At 44.6% G+C, this 22,391-nt stretch overlaps 1 protein-coding gene across 1 annotated transcript in view; it reads left to right on the plus strand.

The window, feature by feature from the left end:
• The first annotated feature begins 201 nt into the window (after positions 1-201).
• Positions 202-22,391, plus strand: part of NCOA6 (nuclear receptor coactivator 6) — a 55,046-nt gene continuing 32,856 nt past the window's right edge. Inside the window, exons 1-6 of the mRNA XM_082271432.1 lie at positions 202-425; positions 4,040-4,195; positions 9,547-9,669; positions 9,753-9,890; positions 13,534-14,334; positions 15,768-15,914. Of these exons, the coding sequence (XP_082127558.1) occupies positions 218-425; positions 4,040-4,195; positions 9,547-9,669; positions 9,753-9,890; positions 13,534-14,334; positions 15,768-15,914 (1,573 nt within the window). The 5' untranslated portion in view covers positions 202-217. The remainder of the gene's footprint in view (positions 426-4,039; positions 4,196-9,546; positions 9,670-9,752; positions 9,891-13,533; positions 14,335-15,767; positions 15,915-22,391) is intronic.

The following is a 22,391-nucleotide window of genomic DNA, read 5'->3' on the forward strand; positions in this document are numbered from 1 at the left end:
CAGGAACTCCAACTGAAACTTGGTTTAAAGATGCCTGCAGTTGCCTTTCTGTTGAAGAGAGCAAGCTGTTTAGAAACGTAGGAGGAAGAACAAATCGGTAACAGAATCATCAACATATTCCTGCAGTTAATACTGTTTATAAATGTTTTGATTGTAAGATCCATTTTTTTTTTTTTTTTTACCCCAAATAGAGACGACAACTGCAGGACACCCAACTATGGACCCAAGAGAGGATCGGGTCCGAGCTCTGACCCAGCCTGACCTAGATATGGATAGGGATGAAGACTCTGGTATTGAAGATGAACCCAGAGTAGAAGACATAAACTCTACTATCTTTGTTGCCTTTAAAGGGGATATAAAAGACCAAGATTTGCAACAGAAACTGGAAAAAATAATATTTGCAGTGCCTGATCTGATTAACATGGGTAAGCTTCCTTATGTTGCAAGTAAGCCATTTTCTTTGAAGGTTCAGTCCACCTGAAGGCATTATTTTAGTTGTAGGTAGTACCTGGTGGGCAAGTTAAAGCGGAGTTCTGGGCAAAAAAATGTTTTTACGCTAAAAATACCCCTGGGACAGTCAGGGCTAGTGCATTTAACCACTTGCCTACTGTGCACTTAAACACCCTTCCCATCCAGGCCAATTTTCAGCTTTCAGCGCTGTCACACTTTGACTGACAATTGCGCGGTCATGCTACACTGTACCCATATGAAATTTTTATCATTTTTTTCACACAAATAGAGCTTTCTTTTGGTGGTATTTAATCATCTCTGGGTTTTTTATTTTTTACAAAAAAAAAAGAATAAAGACAGAAAATTTTGAAAAAAAAAAAAAAGTTTTTCTTATTTTCTGCGAGTAAATTTTGAAAATAAATTTTTCTCCTTCACTGATGTGCGCTGATGAGGCGGCACTGATGGGCACTGATGAGGTGGCACTTATGGGCACTGATAGGCGGCACTGATAGGCGGCACTGCTGGGCACTGAGAGGTGGCACTGAGAGGGGGCACTGACGGGCTGCACTGAGAGGCGCCACTGATGGGCACTGGCGGATGGCACTGATGGACACTGACGGGTGGCACTGATGAGCACTGATGGGCGGCACTGATGAGCACTGATGAGCAGCACCATCAGTGCCCACACTCAGTGCCTATAGTGCTGCCAGTCAGTGCTCATCAGTGCCTAGATGAGCAGGCACTGATGGGCACCGACTGGCAGCACTATGGGCACTGATTGTGGGCATTGATGGGGGACACTGATGGCGGGAACTGTGGGCACTGTTGGGGGCAATTTGTATGTTTTTTTACCTTTTAGTAAGGAGGGCACTGGTGATCAGTGCCCTGATTACATGTCTCTGTGTCCCCAGCGGCTGACGGCTCCCCCTCCTTCCTCACACTGCAGGCTCCGTGTGAGGAAGGAGCTCCGGCGATGAGAGATGATCTCATATGTTTACATATGAGATCATCTCTCATTGGATGGTCCGATCACGTGGTGAATGGCCGCTGTGATTGGCCATTCACCACGATCTGTGATCGGCTGTGTCCAAGGGACACGGCCGACACAGATTCTCCCCGATGCGCGCTCGCGGGAGCGCACGGGGAGCCTGCTTCTGGGAGGCCGTTTAAAAACGGCCTCCCGAAAATTCGAGTCCGCGCTGCAGCCGTATATAGGCTGTAGCGCGGATGCGAGGAAGTTAAGCAACGATAGCCTCTGAATTGTCCCCTGTTTCACTTACCTGTAAGAAGAAATACTTACCTTGAAAATGTCGTGTCCAGCGCTGCCATCTCATGTGTGGACAGCTGAAGCCGGAGCGTCCCTCTTCCTGTCCTTTTCGGTGACATTGGAATCCCAGAATGCCCTGCTTGTCACTTCCGGGGCAGACGTGTCATCCCTGAACAGCCTTTGCGCATGCCCAGAAGCTGTTCAGCAGGGAATGACGCGCCTGTACCGGAAGTGACGAGTGACACCGGTGCAGGCGCATTGACTCCTGGGATCGATGACGCTCATCTCCCAGGAGTCAATGCAAGGAGGAAGTGACATCGTGGGCCGTGTCTGCAAAGGGAGAAAGAGGAAGGAAGGTAAGTATATTTTCATTAAAAACATGGTAAGTGAAACAAAAAAAACATTTTAATTATCCAATTCTTTTTTAGGTTTTTTTAAAGCAAGCGGACGGTGCAAAGATAATTTTTAGGGTGGAACTCCGCTTTAAACCCTGGCTTCTTATATGTTTGGGATACTACAACAGCAAGATCTCCCATAATTCCTGACTGTCCCTGTTCACTGGGGGGGGGGGGTTGTTTTTTCCCACCCACTTTTCCTTATTCCAGCAACTCATGTGACATTTTTTATATGAGAAAACTAATCAAAATAAATTTGTAAAACAATGAAATCTCACGAATAGAGACCAGAAAGATACAAAACTCTCCCAACAAATGAATACAACTAAATAAAATTTGTAATATTTTAGGGTGGACTGATCCTTTAATCTTTGCCTTACAGCTTTTTTAAAGGTAAAGGCAAAACTTTTTATAATCCCTGTAATTTTTTTATTTATTTTTTGCTTTCTCTGGAGAGATTTCCTTTCACTTCCTGTCCCAAAGTCAAAACAGAAAGTGAGAGAAAAGCCCTCCAAAATGAAGGATATTCTGATTGTCACCAGAACTAGTGCCCCCATTGGAAGATTTCATCTCTTTTTCTGTTCTGAGAACAACCCAAAATGTGTGATTTTCACTTTTGGTGATGAAGGTAAACTGAACTAATAATTAGGTGAATCTCCCTAATGGGGACACATACAGCATAACAAACCTGACAGGGGATCTAATCCCTCTCCATGCTATCAAAAACTAAAAAAAAAAAAGTTTTGCCTTTAGTTATACTTTACCACTTGACCCCTGGAGAAGATTTACCCTCTTCATGACCAGGCAACTTTTTGCGATATGGCACTGTTACTTTAACTGACAATTGCCCAGTCATGCTACGCTGCACCCAAATAAAGTTTGCCATTTCCCCCCCCACAAATAGAGCTTTTTTGGTGGTATTTGATTACCACTGCATTTTTATTTTTTGTTCTGTAAACAAAAAAAAAAAAAAAAACGCAATTATGAAAAAAAAAAAAGCAAAAACATATTTTACTTTCTGCTGTAAAACATATCTAATAAAAAAAAAAAATGGAAGAAGTCTAATTTATTCATAATTTTAGGCCAATATGTATTCTGCTACATGGTTTTTGGTTTAAAAAAAAATCCCAAAAAGCGTATATATTGATTGGTTTATGGAAACGTTATAGCATCTACAAACTATGGTGTGTGCATGTGTGTATATATATATATATATATATATATATATATATATCATTTTTTATTTATTTTATACTGGCAATAGCAGTGAATAGTGACTTATAGCAGGACCGTAATATTGCAGCAAATCGGACATTTTTGACACTTTGCCGGATTCAGTGAAACTAATACAGTGGTCACCGTACTAATAACACTGACTGGGAAGGGGTTAAACATCAAGGGTGATCAAAGGGTTAAGTGTGTGCCTAGCCAGTGTTTTTGTATACTGTGGGAGGTGCTTTTACTATTGATTCTAATTCCCCCTGTCAGAACAGAGAACTGCCTAGTTTACAAATCTCCGTTCCGTGTGTTTTACCGATGATCGGCACCCGCAGATTGGCTTCTGCTGTGAATTATCCCATATATATGCATGATTTTGCACAGGAGAGCTGACCTATAGCAGTAAAACTGCTATGGGTGGTCCTGAAGTGGTTAAATAAAAAACACGTCTTAGGTTAACTGCAAATAAAGTAAAAATGAATTACGTAGCTGTGCCCATTTGTTCTGTTGAATTTGTATAGCTACTGAAGGTTACTTCTGTCTCTTGTTTTTGTGGCCTGCTGATGTATTTTTTCTTCATTGCTCTAAATAAAAATGGCAGTTAGAATCTGGTTATTGCAAGAAGCTTCTTCACATTGTTAACCTACAAAACCCAATTTTCTTGATTTGTGTACTTCCTAATTTCCTAATTTTTTATCTTGCCTCTTAGAGTGTGGCCAGCTGAAGTTAGAAAAGGTGGAACCATGGAACAGTGTTCGGGTCACATTCAACATCCCCAGGGAAGCTGCAGAGCGCTTGCGTCTTCTTGCTCAGGGCAACAACCAGCAGCTACGGGATCTGGGAATTCTGTCTGTCCAGATAGAAGGTTGGAATATTATGAATGGTCCCATACAGCAATGTTTTTTTTTTTTTTAAATCACATTTTCATTGCATTTATAGCTAACCACCAGGCAAACAGCCAAATACACAGATAAAGTACATATATTGGAGCTGTTTCACCTACCAAATGATTTGCATTTCTGTCCATACAGTTCTGAGGTTTACACAGCTCTGCCTCACAACACAATCCTGCCTCTTAGAGCCGGTTCACACTGATGCGGCTGCGGCGATCGCATGTAATGTTGGAGCGCACTGCTCCTTCATTACATGCGATCGGCTGTGCGGTGCGAGTTTAGCCATACACTTTGTATGGCTAAATTCGCACCGCACCCGCAGCAAAGACGCACAGGACCCTTTTTTGCAGCCGCATCAGGATCGGATCGCACAGTGGTTCACACTTGTGCGATCCGATCCTGTGCGAACTGCAAGATCGCACTGCGATATGCGATCAAACTGGGGGTGTCGTTAAGATTACATTGACACCCCCAGCGTATCGCATATGGTAGTGTGAACTGCCAGGGGTGCGTTTGCGATGTGGGAACAGGCTGCGAATTTGCAGCTTTCCCGCATCGCATAAGTGTGAACCGGGGCTTAATTACAGCATTTAGTCTATTGGGATATGTCTCTACTAACTTAGCACATCTAGACTTTGCAATATTTGCCCACTCTTCTTTGTAGAACTGTGCAAATTCAGTTAAATTTGATGGTGATCGTTTGTGGATTGCAGTCTTCAAGTCATTCGAGAGATTTTCATTGGGGTTTAAGTCTGGGCTCTGATTAAGCCATGCAAGGACATTCATATTTTTCTCCTTCAACCACTGTGTGGTCATTTTTGCTGTGTACTTTGGGTTGTTGTCATGTTGGAAGGCAAACCCTCTTCCCATTGACAACTTTCTGAAAGAGGGCAGCAGATTTTCCTCAACAATTTGATGGTATTTTCCCCTTATCCATTTTTTCCTTCTGTCCTGACAAGCGCTTGAGTCCCTGAGGCAGAGAAACACACCCATAACAGGATAATACCACCTCCATGCTTTACTGTAGGAATGGTGTTATTTGGATGGTGAGCTGTATTGGATTTCCATCAGACATTTTGTTTGGAGTTAAGGCCAAATAATTATATTTTAATCTCTTCTGACCACCTTAAACGCACCTTGAAGATTCTGAGGCCACATGGAAAAAGGTGTTCTGATCAGATGAGACTAAAATGTAATTATTTGACCGCAACACCAAAGGATATGTCTGGCAGAAATCCAATACCCGGTTTGGCACACATGGGAAGGCTCCTATGGCTCAAGTGCTGATCATCAGAACTTCTCTGCAAGAAGCAAATTGAAAGACTGTCTTTTGAGGATCTGTTTAGACCATCCTTACATAGTTACATAGTAGGTGAGGTTGAATAAAAACAATAGTCCATCCGGTTCAACCTGTGTAGGTGTGTGTGGCTGTAATCATCTCACATAGCCCTTAATGTCCTGATCCTTGTATGCCTTCATTGAGAAGGTGACTGGCGAAAATCATGGTGCTACCCCTAAATAAGCTAACAGGTCAAAAACCGATGCACCTTCGGAATCCAAAAGTTCCTTTCACAAACTGTAATCATTGGGCTCAAAGTAGAAGCCTACATTCTTGTCCTGTTAGAAAATGTGGTTTCCCAAGTCCTTTGGACCTTAGGAAATTCCTCTTCACAATGAAGGGACGCTCCCACTTACGTGGATGAAGGGATGTCTATCGGCCTTCATGGCCATCCTGACTCATGAAAGTCACTACTTACTGGGTCTGCAGCATAGTGTCCAGAGGTTACAAGCTGGAGTTTCACTGCTTTCCCCTTTTACAATTTTAGGCGCTCAACGGTATCTTCGGAGCCACACAAATAGTTGGGGGTTATCACATCTGTGGATTTCAAGAAGAGCCTCCTGCGCTAGAATGTGTTGCTTAGAGCCTGATAAGTTGTCCACTTCACTAACTTATGGGTATAGCGCTGACGTGCCTTGCCGCCCTCATAGGACTGTGGGTATCCCTTCATACAAAACACCAGCCGAGCGCATTACCACTATAAAAATTAAATGAATAAAGAGAAGTATTATACCCACTAACGCATGACATAGGCAGGCGTATCAATGAATACAAGAGAGACTGCCGCCAGATCTACACCGCTCAGTTTGTAACCAGGGAAAACCCTCCAGCGTCCAGTATGGCTTGCATGTTTCAAGGGGCAACACCTCTTCTTCAGGGCTGTGAAGAAGAGGGGTTGCCCCTCAAAATGCGCAAGCCATATTTTTCGCTGAAGGGTCTTCATGTGTTACAAGCTAAACGGTGTCGATCTGCTGGCAGTCTCACTTGTATTCTTTGATACTCCTGTCCGTGTTCCTGTGCATTTGTGAGTATAATACTTATCTTTTATTCACTTAATAAACTGTTATAGTTGTAAAGCGCTAGGCTGGTGCGCCCCCTCTCGCTGTTATTTTGTAGAGTTATCACACCTGTGCCAGAAGAGGAGGGGTCGCTTCTTTTCCATCCTGTTTATGGTTCCAAAGTGAAATGGAGTCGTCTGGCCTAAAATTCAAAAAGAGAACCTTGCGAGCTACCGTGTGTGTTCACCAGAAAAAAAGTATTTTAAATAAAAAAACAAAGTTGAGGACACAAGCTAATGACACTGTGTATTTAGGTTTTGTGCACCCCCTAATTTAAATATGACCCACCCCTTCCTGTTTCTGACCCCCGTTCTGTCATCTGTAAACCACAGACCACAACCACAGTGTATCAGTGCCTATCAGCGTAGCCTCATCAGTGCAGCATATCAGTGTAGCCTCATCAGTATTGCCCCATCAGTGGCCACCAGTGCAACCTATCAGTGCCCATTAGTGCAGTCTAAGATATTTGGACTTTTGTTTGCTGCCACTGATTGATTGTAATTATAGGAATATTTAACTTATTTGTATAATAAATAGGACGTCCATTGTCATCATACAAATAAGTGAAATAATCAATGGCAGCAAACGCAAGTCCAAATATCTTATAAGATAGGAGTAATCTTACTAACCCAGTGACATATTGTGATAGCACATGTGAGGTGAGCAGATCCAAAATATTATTGCCATCATATACAATTAAAAGTCTTAATTGTATATGATGCAATTCAATATACTTGCTCAAGTTTAAAGAAATGAAATTATATTATTGACATGATGCCTGCCATACCTGGAGGCGGAGGAGGGTAGGCGGAGCATTAGGCTACAGTGCCACACTTATTAGCATTGGGGGGCCGTCAGGCCAGTTGTATTAAGTGTGGTTGGCGGCTTGCGGTCTGTCCGAATGTCCTCACCCGCTGGTATTATCATACTGGCAGATAGCAGTGTGAGTGCTTTATGTGGGTGCCAGACTTATTTGCCTCCTGTTAAGATTCATAGAAACAGCGCTACTAGGCATAAAATAATATAGGTGCAATGTATCAGTGACAACCTCTAAAATCAATCATAAAAAATATATATACCAGATGTAAAATTGTTAAAATTACAATAAATGGGCTTACATTTTTAAAAGTCCAAATTTAAAGTGCCAAAATTGCATTATTGTGCAAATAATTGTGCAAATGGTGCTAAATAAGGTGCAGTCCAAAGGAAGTTTTTCACTTATGAATATTCGTGCTGAAAAAAGTGCTTGTAGTGCTGCACACACGTGCCAAGGTGCCTCCACACAAAACCCTTTTGGGGATGAACTCACCAAATATAGGAAAAATTCAAGCCTTAAATTAGCAAGGATCCGGACAACCAGTATGGATGGATCAATGGATGGGATCTCCAGCGCACCTTCAGCCTCCTCTATGGTATCTCCCAGTACAAAAAATCTCAAAAGGAAGGAGGGAAGGAGCCAAATAGTGAAGCCTGTATGATATTTATTATTTAAAGTATATAAAAATTACTCACAAACATTCGTTTACGTGTCAGCGTTAATCACATCAATGGTCACAGCCTAAATCGTTCCGCTTCCGGGTACGCTGCCGACGTGCGTGCCACGGTGGTTTAGAGGAAGTGACGTCGCGTGACGATAGCTTGCCAGGAAGTGTGTCGACGCGTTTCACCCACCTACAATGGGCGTTTTCAAAGACAAGAGGATGTCTTTGAAAACGGCCATTGTAGGGTTTTGTGTGGAGGCACCTTGGCACGTGTGTGGCGGCACCATTCATTTATTATTCAGTTACACGTATTTTCATTTTATTTGCCTCCTGGACCCTGCCCTCTGGCCCAATTCACCCCATAAGACTGGCACTATACTAAAAGTGTAGCGCAAGCCAGCGGGGACCCTTTTCGTGCGGGAGCAGGGAGGAGGCTTTTTTTTTTTTTTTTTGTGTGTGCGGGGTGCAGCTTTTTTGCTGCCCCCCTGCAAAGTGCCGCCCTGGGCCTTGTTGGCCTAGGCCAAGATACAGCACTGCATACACACTGTATGTATGGAAAAGAGGCATTGTCCTACTATTGTCTTCCCATCTCCTCACCTCCTTAGGGTACGAAGGAGGTATTCTGTAGTTCAGAGGATACCCTAGGCAGGGATGGGAAGACTCCTAGATATTCCAGTGCAGCAGAAGAGGCTCTGTGTTAGCTCACTACAGGAAGTTACAAGCTCACAAGATTTTGGCAGGAACCCCAGGTTTTTTTTGTATTGATGTAACAAAACTTTTTAATGGTATATATAACAGGCCAAATGTGAGTTAATAAGAGAAGTTAATTGTTTGGGTTGGACTTGAGAAAGCATTTGGGGTGTTAGATGCATTGTCATGGTTACAAGGATGCTTGTTGTCCAGGCCTCACAGCTCTGATGAAAAGCGGTTTTCTCCCAGCGGTGTCCGGCTGTCTGCTGACATCACTTCCAGTGCACCGTTTCCGCCGCGAGCGATCCTGGTCCAAGCAAAACATCCTTCTCAGCAGGATTACTGACACAGTACCGGACATTCCTATAGCTAGTATGAACGGTTTCTTCCAAGATTGCCGCAATGAATAGTAAAGCTTCTGCCTGTGATATAGACAAATGTGTGGCTCCTATTTTAATTTTGCATGTGGTATCGTAGTATCTTTTATTTGTGGATTTTAATAAAAATCTGTTTGGATGATCAACTAGTTGGTTGTTGGACATTAACCCACAGTACGTTGTTAATGTACAGCCTAGCTTGTGTTTTGGAACATTTCATGGACAATCGGCACCTATATATGGTAAGAGGTCCCAAGCGCATTTGTTCAGTTTGAATTGTTTTGGGTTTATATACATTTTTACATTTTCTACATGTTTTTTCCTGCCATAACCTATCATAGATTTTAATTTGTTTTCTGCCTGTTTTTTTTTTTTTAGGAGAAGGGGCGATAAATCTTGCAATAGCTCAAAACCCTGCACAAGAGGTTAGAATTAATGGACCGATGGCAGCAAGTAACGCAATAAGAATTGACCCAGGTTTTGCAGTTCAGGGCAGAGCAGGTATGTTACAGCAATCAAAGCTTTTTTATTTTCTTTACTGCTATAAAAAAAAAAAAAAATTTGACTATTCTGTTACTCTCCAGGCCTTATCAGGATGAATAACCCCGCTGCAGCAGGCACCATGATGTCCCAAGGTCCCCATGGTTCATCTTCTATGATGGCTGTAGGTGGCAGTGCTGCTGAACTCCAACCAAGGACTCCAAGACCCTCTTCACAGCAAGGTGTTGTAAAGAAACACTTTCTAGTCAGCTTAAAGTGTACCTGTCATTTGGTAACTTGTTGTAGTACAGCCATTGCCAAAAGTTTTGAGAATGACACAAATTTTTAATTATTTTTGGTTAAATTTATTTTTATTTTATTTCAGGTACTTATATGGCAATGTCAATTTACGCAGCGCTTTACATATACATTGCACATTCACATCAGTCCCTGCCCTCAAGGAGCTCACAATCGAAGGTCCCTAACTCGCATACATACACAGTAGGGCCAATTTTTTAAACCGGATCCAATTAACCTACCAGCATGTCTTGTCTTTGGGTTAAATAGTTTTTATTAACCACTTACGGAACGCCCACCATGTATTCACATCGGTACTTTGACGTTAAATACCGGGGTTATGGCAGCAGATAGCTGCCATAACCACAGTATTTTTTTAAACGGCGGGTGGTCCGCTTTATTAGGAGGGTGGTCCCAGCGGTGGATTCACTTCCCGGTCGTTTTCCCCGCTTACCGGATCCGTCGGTAGTGGGGAAAACGATCCGGTCCGCTGTCCCCTCAGGCAGGAAGTCAATTGAGGGCAAGATGGTCCTCACTCGACTCTATGGCCTTGGAGGATGGGAGTGATGTCATACCTCGCTTCCTAGCAACGAATTTAAAGAGCCCATTTTTTTCATGATGGAAAAAATACTTTTTTTTTTCTCTCTTTTTTAGTGTAGATGTGAGATCTGAGGTCTTTCTGACCCCCAGATCTCACTTGAAAGAGGTCCTGTCATGCTTATTTCTATTACAAGGGATGTTTACGCTCCTTCTAATAAGAATAAAAGTGATAAAGTTTTTTTTTTTTTTTTTGTCACATGAAAAGATATAATAAAATATTTGCAAAAATGTGAGGGGGTGTACTCATTTTTGTGAGATACTGTAATTGCATGTCATCTGATCACTGTGTGAAAATTAATATTTGTGTCATTCTCAATACAAATTCTCAAAAAATTGGTAATGTAGTGAATTGTTTCATTTTGGCTAATTATGAAGGTTTTCTTGTTTTCATCTTGTAGTGTATTTTTTATAGTTATTCTGGTAAAACTAGAATCAAAGCTTATAAAGCACAGGTTTTTGATTCTCTAAGCGGCCTAGATCATACATATTTTGCCAACATCCATTATAAACTGAATACAAGGTTTTTGGTGCCTCAGGCCAAGGAAAAGTGGGACTTTTTAGGCAAAAAAACGTAGGGATAATATTTATTTGATAACATTCTTTAAACAATACACATATTGTGTGTGCAGGGCTAAAGGCCCTTGGGTGTGAAGAGGTGATTTTAGATTGAAAATTTGTGACAGAAAGTGATATGGTGACTTTTGAATATATTTCTCTGTTTTCCGTGCTTGGACACAAGACTCGGATTGGACAGAGAAAAGTAATATCCAACGCGTTTCAGCTTAAAGTGCCTTTATCAAGGATATAACCATATCTGGAAATACAATAAGGGATAAATTCAATACACCTATTCGACCCAGGGGGATATTTCTATTGGGGCGTTGTTTTCAAAAATAAACTTACATAAAATATATTTTGCCTTATCCGTGTAGGAAAACCTTAAGTCCTAAAATTGCAACAAGAACTGTATAGAAGGGCTGCTTCTAGGCGTGATATAGTTCATAGTTAGCGTTTGGTCAAAAGCTGACATGCGCTTTGCAGTTGTTGTGATTGTATTACTCACTGGGAATACTGCAGAGTATTGCAGTAAAATATATATTTATTTTACCAAAAAGGTGCCAAACAACTTTTGTGAAGACTTCTCCTTTAAGTGTGGAGGAGTTTGCAGGCATGTATTTGTAATAAAACTCACTTTTGAGCCGGCTTCAAGGTGTTAGGTCCAGTCAGGCAGCGCTTTCACAGGGTGCTCGTCTCTCCCTCTCAGTGAGGGAACTGGCACTCTGCTTCGTTCCCTGGCGTTTTATAGAGATCCGCGCATGCGCAGTACTTCGCAGCAGGATACTACGTGCTGCGGTCATCACGTGGCCGTATCCCTAGCCTGTGGCTGCGCACGCATCCAAGGGGGAAGACCGCTCGGCCGTGCACTTCCTACAAAGCGCCGCCGACACAAAAAAGGAGCTGGATTCCCTGAGGGAATCGAGGGGGGGATGGATGTGAAACCCTCCTATGCTCCTGTAGCCCCAGACTGTTATGTACTGGGGCTTTGTGTTCCGGGTGCGAACATAGGGGGACATATAAGAGGAAAAGGCAAAAGGGGTCTCCATACCTGGATTGGCATAATATTGACAACATATTATAGTACAATATATTGTAACATTTGGTGCATAAAGTATATAGTACATCGAGGATAACTCCTCGATGTACTATATACTTGTATATATTTTTTACTCTGGTAAACTTGTTACCCATTTTTTGTATATGACATTCTCTGATACTAATTCTGACCAGAGCAATAGCAAGCTGCAGAAATTTACTCTGCAGTATTCCCAGTGAGTGATACAATCACAACAATTGCATAGCACGTGTCAGCTTTTGACCAAACACTAATTATGAACTATATCACTCCTAGAAGCAGCCCTTCTATACAGTTCTTGTTGTGAATTAAGGACCAGAGGAAAAGGTCTTCCTTCATGGATAAGGCAAAATATATTTTATGTAAGTGTATTTTTGAAAACACCGCCCCAATGGAAATATCCCCCTGGGTCGAATAGGTGTATTGAATTTATCACTTATTGTAATTCCAGATATGGTGATATCCTTGATAAAGCACATTAAGCCGAAATGCGTTGGATATTACGGATGTTTTCTCTGTCCCATCCGAGTCTTGTGTCCAAGCACGGAACAAAGAGAAATATATTCAAAAGTCACAATATCACTTTCTGTCACAAATTTTCAATCTAAAATCACCTCTTCACACCAAAGGGTCTTTAGCCCTGCACACACAATATGTGTATTGTTTAAAGAATGTTATCAATTTAAAACGGTTTTAGTTTTTTTTTTAAAAACTCAAGATTATCCCTACTTTTTTGCCCTAAAAAGTCCCACTTTTTCTTGGCCTGAGGCACCAAAAAAAACTTGTATTCAGCTTATAAAGCACTGACCAAATACAGGAACCATGCATACTATCACTTGAAACTTGGTGTCCTTTGTGTTTCTCCCAGATCTGCAAAGTAATCCAGCAAGAAATAACTCTTTGCAGACTGGTCACTGCTGCTGCTCTCTCTTTGTGGGCATGGTGGCTGGTCCTGTATCTCCCCTCCTGTAGTGTTGTCTGCAGGTAGCCTGTAAGGGTGGGCCTTCTGGGTCCCACCTACAGCTCACAAGCTATATACAGCCCAGTGATATCACTGCTACTTTTACAGAGTAATATCTGGGTTTGCCAATGGATCTGATGCACAGAAAGTCAATTTGTTTATCCTTTGCTGCTGTTGAGAAATGCATATAAATGTTGTGCCCAGAGCTCAGCTTTCAAAAGAACTTGTCAGCATTAAAAAAGTTGGGGACTGCTATTACTGATTTTTCTACCCTGACATGTTACTATAAACATTTAGTAGAAAATACCTAGGTTTGCAGCTTGTAGGCTTGGATGTTTTACAGATAGAAAAAAGGTAAAAGTGTCAATGCCTCATGAAGTGTTTCTCCCCTTAGATGCCATGGATCCCCTTGTGTCTGGTTTGACAGTTCAGCAGCAGAGCCATCCGTCTGGTTCCCTGGCTCCCCAGCTCCACCAAATGCAGGCAGTTGTAGGAAACCGACCAGCTAATCCAGCTAACTTTCAGCAGTTTCAGCAACAGGCTCGCCTGCCGCAGCATCAACAGATTTCTCAAGGCATTCGTCCTCCTTTTGCAACTCCTGCACAGGTCCCTGTCCCTCCAGGCTGGAATCAGCTTGCGTCTGGAGCCTTGCAGCCTCCCCCAGCTCAGGCAAATATGGGGGCTGTTCCTCCCAATCAACAGTGGAAGAAATCTGCATTGGGTGCTGGAGGACCAATACAGCAACAGCAGCAGTTTACACAGAGACCGTCTCTATCAGCAGTGCAGACACCGTCCCACCCTCCCCCTCCTTACCCATTTGGCAGCCAGCAGGCATCCCAAGTTCACTCTAATTTCCCTTCTATGGCCAACTCAAACCAGTTCAGCACACCTCCAATGAAACCAATGCAGGGGGGACCTCCGAGGGCAATGACTCCATTGCAGCAATCCCATCTCTCTAAATCTCCAGCCTCATCTCCTTCTTCCTTCCAGCAGAGCTCACCTGCATCGTCCCCCACAGTGAACCAAAACCAACCACAGGCCATGGGACCACGACCAGGACAAGGCAGTTCATTGCCTCAGGGTTTCCAACAACAGACGGTCAGCTCTCCAGTGCGCAGTAGTGTGATACCACAGGGGAGCACAGCAGGAAACTTTATGATGCAGCAAAATCAGGGTCCACAGGGTATTCATGCAGGTATGTCATACAAAGCTGTCCAATATAAAGAAGGTGTTGACCTGATGACTGTAAATATAGCAGTGGTAATTGTGTCTTTAAGTATTAAGTGGCTAAATATAAGTAATAACACTAAAAGGCTTAGGCTGGCTATAGACTGATGGATGTATGGTAAGGTTCAACGAATGCTCATTAGCAAAATAATTTTATCCAAACGAACACACATAAGCCAACACGTATTAGGAACATTTAAAAGCTGAACTCCAGATATAATATCCTTTGCATACTTACAGTGGGCCAGCTTGGTCCACTGCACACTGACCACAGGGGTTTGCTTGCTTGGAACAGCCACCATTTGTGTTCTTTGATTGGATGAGGAGGGGCAGTGATGTCACAAGTTCCATCTCAAGAATGTTGTCATTTATGTTCATTCTGTATTTGTTAAATTTTCTCAAATTTGTCACAATTATGGTAAATCTTGCTGTTTAAAGGGGGAACTTCTTTTGGAACTTTTTTGGGGGAGCGGGTACTTGGTTTTAAACAGGTACCCGGTGGCCATTCCACCGGACATTCTCCCACCCCCTCCTGCCTGCAGCCTTCTGGGACAAGTCGAAGGTCCCAGAAGGCTGCTGGACCACTCATAAAACACAGCGTTGCTCAGTGGGAAGCCGACTGAAGCTGCGTACACACAGTTGGCTTCCCACAATAAACATTATAGCACCAGGGACCTGAATACTGGGGAAACCGGCCCAGGTGAGGATGGTGCTGGGTCCCTGAACAGGTAAGTGTCTTTTTAATAAAAGTCATTAGTTACAGTATTTATAGCTGCTAACTTTATTTTTTTTTTTCAAATAGGTTGGAGAACCTTTTTAAGCTCACCCTCCTTAAACACTTTCCGTAAAATGCTTCTACTACCCTTCTTTCACATTTTTTTCCCTTTTTTTGTAACTACCTTTTTTCCCCAAGATTACCTCACTTTCTCACTTATTTTCACCTAGACTTTAATGATATACCCCAGCTGCCTGAAGCCTCATGAGATATGTACGGCATGCTTTCAAGAAAGCTTTTGCCCCCTCATTTACCCGCAGCCTTCTGGGACATGGCACAGGCCCCAGAAGGCTGCTGGACCATTCACAAAGTGCAGTGGGAAGCCGGCTGTGAAGCTGCAAGCAAGTCACAGCTGGCTTCCCACAGTAAACATGCTGGCGCCTGGACTTGAAGAGCCAGCTCGGGTGAGGGTGGCACTGGACGGGAAAGTGTACTATTATTAAAAGTCAGCAGCTACAGTATTTGTTGCAGCTGCCTTTTCATTTTTTTTTTATTTGTAGCATTAAGAACCGCTTTAAGCAAAGACCATATTTCTCCCCACTAGAGGTTTCCTATACAAACTAGTTGTGTAAATGGCAAAATACAAATTTCATTTATACAAAAAGCTCTTCCTTTTACTCCTCCAGGAATGTCGAAGCGGTTGCCACCTGGATTTTCGGCAGGGCAAGCAAATGCCAATTTTCTGCAGGGACAGACCCCACCCAGCAATGCAGGGTCACCAACTAATGGTGGCACAGCTCAGCAGCAAGCTACCGCTGCTGGTCAAGGAGCAGGTAAGACCCATTGCTATCCACCACAGCAAGTTTCATGAAACTGATGATTGTCTTCGTATCAAAACAAGTTATATTTCTGGATTAATCCTTTATTTGCTTTTTCTTTTTTTTTTCTCTTTCGTTCATTGATGTACTCAGCTCCTGATATTCTCAACCATTGGGTTATATTGCCCCCTACAGGAGTTGGACACTAGGCAGAAAAAAGTGTGGCTGCACCCATGGGCAGTCCCAGGGGATATACTCCTTCTCTCTGCTGTAGGCACTCATTTTTTTTTTCTGCCTAGTCAGGAGTAAGGATCTAGTTCCTTGCTGGGATCTTTGGTCCTGGCAAATTTTTTTGATAATTTTTCTCCTGGATATTTCCCGTGAGATCTACAATCAACTGCCGGACTGGGCGACGCTAGATAATCTAGATCCAGTGGTCACCCCAGTCTGGCCAGCAAGCGCGCGCAGACCTCAGCTCCACGCTAGATCGGCCGCGACAAAGCCCCACTGGACGGGGGGCTGGCCTGCGAGTTAAATGTCTCGCAAGGTCATATATGATCGGGTCTCCGCCCGAGTCGCAGCATTCCTCCTGGCCAACAGCCCCCCCCCCCCCATTTCAATAGAGAGGGGTTCTGTCTGGAGCGGTGCTTGCCTGGTTCCTGGTATGGTTAGTAGCTTTTCCCCCTCCCCTCCTGGAGGATTGTGGGGTGGACATGGGCCCCTCCTTGGGACAGCTGGACCCCCCGGTTCCCATCCTTCCCGTCAGAGCCCCGCCCCTTTCCAGTGTCCCCCATTCTATCCCCCATCCACATATGCTGGGGATGTTTGGGTGGTCTCCTGGGGTGGGGACAGGCCGCTAGCTGGCGATGGGGGGGGGGGGGGGTGCCACTGGGTTTTCTATACATGGCGGCCATGTTTGTGTAGTCCAGCGGCAATTTTGCTGTGGTTTGCCATTAAAAAAAGTGGCGTCCATGACCAGCGGTGATTTCGGTACTGGGGGGCCCCTCCTCATTCCCTGGTGCTGACTCCTGGATCCTTTCACTTCCTGATTGCCGTGCATGTAGTGCAGATTATCCTGGTGACTACAGGTGCTTATTTCTGCTGGGCGGGGAGTCTAGTGGGGTCCTCTCCCTCTCTGCTGAGGATCGCTTCGTGCCTTGCTGCTGATGGTGCTGCCAGTGCAGTGGGGGTTGTCCCTTTGCAGTGTTTTACACTTTTTTGTGGGGTCCCCTGGTGACTCATGGAGTCTTGGAGCACATCTACCCACCTGATCCCCTCTCTAAGGCTGCAGGGCCCTCCGAGTCCCGACCATCCATCAATGCACTGACGGCGGTCCTGGAGTCCTTTGTGTCCCGGGTGAAGGTGGCTTTCAGGCGACGGGCTGGCAAAAAGGCAATGATGATTCCGGTTGAAGAGTCTTTGGCCTTTAAGGATCAGGCTGACAGGAAGGCGGAGGCCGTGGCCCGCAATATGTACATTCTGGCTGGTTCGGCAAGGAGGCCGGTATTCACCATTGACCTGGTGTCGCAAACACTGACCGAGTGAACAAAGCTCTTATGCCATGACCTGGAGGGAGAACAGCTCCCCCTGCCTATTCCGAGCTGGCGGACCAGCTGTTCCAGGGGCTGCAGTGTATTTGTGATGCCTCTTTTGATGTGGCTCCTTCTTGGCTCATAAGAAATGTTCTCGTCCCTCAGGGTCAAATGACGAGGGCTCAAAGCCTTTCAGGGCCTCCTCTGGAGATCCAAATGAACCTGGTCTGACAAGCCGAGAGCCCTGGTGCAAGGCAAGTGGGTCAACTAAGTCATTCAGTCTGGCTACAAGATTGAGTTTCGCTCTTGTCCCCTGTCAAGGTTCTTTCCTTCCAACTTGAGCCTCTCCCGGACCAGTTGCAGGGCCTGTTTGGGGAGGTACAAGTCCTGTTGCTTCAAGGGGTGACGGTTCAGACTCCAGAACGTTTTCCGGGGTTTTGCTCAAACCTGTTCACAGTTCTCAGGAAGGAAGGCAAAGTGCGTCCAATCCTGGACCTCAAGGCGCTAAACTGCTTTGCGCGGATGCAGAAGTTCAGAATGGAGGCCATTTGAATGGTGGTGGCATCCCTGTGTCAGGGGGATTTCCTCACCTCTATCAACATCAAAGATGCCTACCTTCACATTCCAATATGTGCCAGTCACCAGCGTTTTCTCTGTTTTGCTGTGGGGGAGGAGTATTATCAGTTTGTGGCGTTACACTTTGGTCTCACATCTGCTCTTAGGGTCTTCAGAAAAGTGTTAGCCTTGTTACGCCAATGGGGGATCGCGGTACTGGGCTACTTGGACGATCTCCTTCTGCAAGCGGAGTCTCCTTCTGCTCTGGTGGAAAACCTGGAGATTACAATGCTAACTCTGCGGGAGTTCCGCTGGATTCTGAATTTTCAGAAGTCTGCTCTGGTTCTGTCCACGAAGCTGGACTAATCTGGGCCTGACTCTGGACTTGGCCTTAGCCAGAGTGCTCCTTCCTCTGGAAAAACTCCAGAAATTACAGGCTGCAATTCATCTCCTGCTGTCCAGCAGATGGTCATCCCTCCGGACTTGCATGCAGGTGCTGGACCTGATGGTGTCTACCTTCGAGGCGGTTCCGTTTGCACAGTTCCATACGAGGGAGATTCTGCAAAGGGAGATTCTGACCAAATGGGACAAGACTCCGCAGTCTCCTAACAATCTGATCCAGCTGAGTCACGGAACGAAGGAGTCCCTGATAGGATGGCTTCGTTCTCTGATGCTTCGGCTGGGCAAATCCTTCCTCCCCTTGTATTGGACAGTGGTCACCACGGATGTCGGCTGGGGGGGCCTCCACGGCAAGCATTCTCCTCGGGATCTGGATGCTGGAAGAGTCTAGACCAGTGGTCCTCAACTCCGGTCCTCAGGGCCCACTAACAGGCCAGATTTTAAGTACTACCTTGGGCAGATGCAGACTAGAGTACTGCAATCACTTAGCAGCAAATTATATCACCTGGGATGTATTTCAGTTATCTTGCAAACCTGGCCTGTTAGTGGGCCCTGAGGACCAGGGTTGAGGACCACTGGTCTAGACTACCAAATAATGTCTTTGAGCGATCAGACTGTGTCTGGACCATTGGAAGGATTGTCTTCAGAGTTGTCCAGTGCGCATTCATTCGGACAATGCCATGGCCGTGGCTTATGTCAATCACCAAGAGGGGACAAGAAGTGTCCTGGCAGGTTTGGAGGTGGGCAGAACAGTTAGTGCCAGCTCTCTCCGCTGTAGACTTTCCCGGGGTGGAAAATTGGCAGGCAGATTTATCTCAGTCGGCAGGCGTTGGGCCAAGGGGAGTGATCCCTTTATCCGGAGGCGTTTCATAAACTGTGTCTATTGGGGCACCCCTGAGGTGGATCTGTCGGTGTCTCGGCTCAACAGAGAGGTGCAGAGGTTTGTGGCTCGGTCAAGGGATCCTCTGGCGGATGCCACAGACACGCTGGTGGCCCCGTGGGGTCAGTATCGTCTGATTTACGCCTTCCCTCCTCTTAAGCTTCTGCCAAGACTTCTCCGCAGGATTGAGGCAGAAGGGATTCCAGTCATCTTAGTGGTTCCGTACTGGCCTCGTTGGGCTTGGTACATCGATCTGGTGAGTCTGGTCGCCGACATTCCTTGGAAGCTTCTTCTCGGGGAGGATCTGCTGTCCCTAGGACCGATCTATCCGGCTTTACAGTCGCTGGCTTTAACGGCTTGGCTGTTGAACACCAGGTGTTGAAGGATAGGGGTTTATCGGAGTCTGTGATTTCTACTTTGTTGAGGGTGTATTGTTTTTTTCAGGTTGGCTCCAGGTGGTTTGGTTGAGCTCCTGTCAGCTACGGAGTCTTTTAGTCAGACTCACTATTTGTGCTCACGTATGGGCCTCAGAAAGGGTTGTCCGCTTCCTCTGCGACCATTTCTAGTTGTATCAGATAGACGGTTATTTAGGACTATTCCATAAGGGGTCAGGTTCCTCCTTTCCCTGTCAAGGCACACTCTTCTTGGGAACTTAGTGCCTCCTGGGCCTTTTGGCGTCAGCGACGCAGGTTTGCAAGGCGGCTACCTGGTCATCGGTGCACACTTTCACAAAGTATAAAGTGGATGTGTTGGCATCTTTGGATGATGCTTTTGGCTGCAAGGTTTTGCAGGCTGCTGTTTAGAAGACTTAATCCTCTTTGAGGGTGTATTTTTTTTTTCAGGTGGGCTCCTTTTGTTTTGGTTGAGCTCCTGTTGCCTGGTTGGCTACTGTTTAGCTTTGGGAAAAAAATTTTTGCTGTTCCCACCCCTCAGTTTTAACACTGCTTTGGGATGTCCCAATGGTTATGAAGGTTATAAGCTGTGTCTGTCAATGAGTGAAAGAAAAAATGGGATTTTTGACTTACCGTAAAAACCATTTCTCTGATCGACAGACACAGCACCCACCCCTCTGTGGAGTTGTAATACTGCTTTTAATACTGCTTTTATTAATCTTTTATACTGCTTGTAACAAAACTGAGTGGCTATAGCAGGGAGAGGGAGTACACCCCCTGGGACTGCCCATGGGTGTAGCCAGAATTATTTTCTACCTCGTGTCCTACTCCTGTAGGGGGCAGTATAACCCAATGGGTATGAAGATCAAGAGCTGTGTCAGTCAATGTACATCAAGAGAAATGAAAAAGATTTTACGGTAATTCAAAAATCCAATTTTTTCCCCAAAAAATACCGTTTGTCAGACCGCTGCGCAAATATGGCGTGACATATAGTATTGCAACAATCTCCATTTTCTCTTTCGTTCATTGATGGACACAGCTCCAGAATCTTCTTGACCGTTGGGTTATGCTTCCCCCTACATGAGTAGGACACTAGGCAGTCCCAGGGGGTATACTCCCACTTCCTGCCATAGACACTCAGTTTTTTTCAGCCTAAGCAGGAGTAAGGACCTAGTTCCTTGCTGGAATCTCTGGTCCTAGCATTTTTTCCTTTTTAAACTGATTTTTTTCCTCTTTTATTATTTTCTGTTCCTGTAAGAACTACAATCAACTGCTGGACTGGGCGATGGACTGGATAGTCTAGATCCTTATGGTCTCCCCAGTCCAGCCAGCGAGCGGGACTCGATCTCCGCTCCGTGCTAGGTCGGCCGGGACATAGCCCCACTGGATGGGGGGGGCTTCCTGGCGAGTTAAACGTCTCACGAGGACGCACGCAACCTGGTCACAGACTGAGTTGCAGCGTGCCTCTGGCCCTGAGCACCCCCATTTTGATGGTCTGCCTGGAGTGGTGCCCACCCGGTTCCACTGTATGGTAAGTAGTGTCTCCCCTCCCCTCCTCCTCTTGTGGGTTTTGGGCCCCTTCCTGGGACGGTGGGACCCCCAGGTTCCCCTCCTTCCCCCCAGTCTCTCTAGGGTCACAGTGGGTCTTCTGACACTGCTTGCAACTAAACTGAATGCCTATGGCAGGAAGTGGGATAGTACCATAGGCGTGGTAAAGTTTTTTTCCTACGTAGTGTCCTACTCCTGTAGGGGGCAGCATAACCCAATGGTCAATAAGATTCTGAAGCTGTGTCCGTCAATGAACATCAGAGAAAAGGATTTTTATGGTAAGACAAAAATTCAGTTTTTATTCTCTAGGATCTCTGCTAAAAATAAAATATATAATGTTTTGGGGATTCTAAGTAATTTTCCAGCAAAAAATACTGATTTCAACTTGTGAACGTGTCAGAAATAGGCTTAGTCCTTTAGTGGTTAACGATTAATCGTGCAGCTCTAGCCTATACTGGATAAAAGCAAAGCTCTGCACCAAATTTGTTTATTATATGGTCAATTGGAGGTTGTATATTCACCTTTCTGTGTGCAAGCTGCTACATTATTATCTTTTCAGCGCTTACTTTTTTTTCTATTAATTCATAGGGGAGAAGCCTAACTCTTCTGTTCTTAAAATACCATGCAGTCACTTACAGCGAGCGCGATGACGCCTTGACGTCACATCGGGTATTGCGCGTGCCAGAATCATGAGAGAATCGTGATCTTTATTCCAAGCAAAATCGTGATTCTCATTTTATCCTGAATCGTGCAGTTCTAGTATAGACAACAGTAATGTCCTACTCTAATTTTACAATTTCAGCTTTACGAAATAAATACTGACATACATTTCTTGTAATTTCATATTTCTCCAGCCAGTTCTACGAAGATTTTTTATTTTTTTTTGAAAATCTGTTTGAGGTACTAAACATTGAACGAAAAGAAAACAATACACAGACATAGAGTAAAAAGGTGTATGTTCTAGTGGTACAGCCCAATTGGGCATGCAATACGTTGAGTAAAAAAATAACATCAGAGCAGCAAACTATATGTATTAAAAGGGTGCTAATTGCATTAAATAGACAATGCCGTCTGAGGAGCCATGCTCAAGCATGATAAGGAGACAGCAATTATTGGCCCTCCTGGTGAGAGCCACCCAGGTCACACGAGTTAACTTTAATTAAGACACAACTGAAGCGGTTGCAGG

Source organism: Pelophylax lessonae, assembly GCF_965119305.1.
Source record: "Pelophylax lessonae genome assembly, chromosome: 11".
In the NCBI taxonomy this organism is placed as follows: domain Eukaryota; kingdom Metazoa; phylum Chordata; class Amphibia; order Anura; family Ranidae; genus Pelophylax; species Pelophylax lessonae.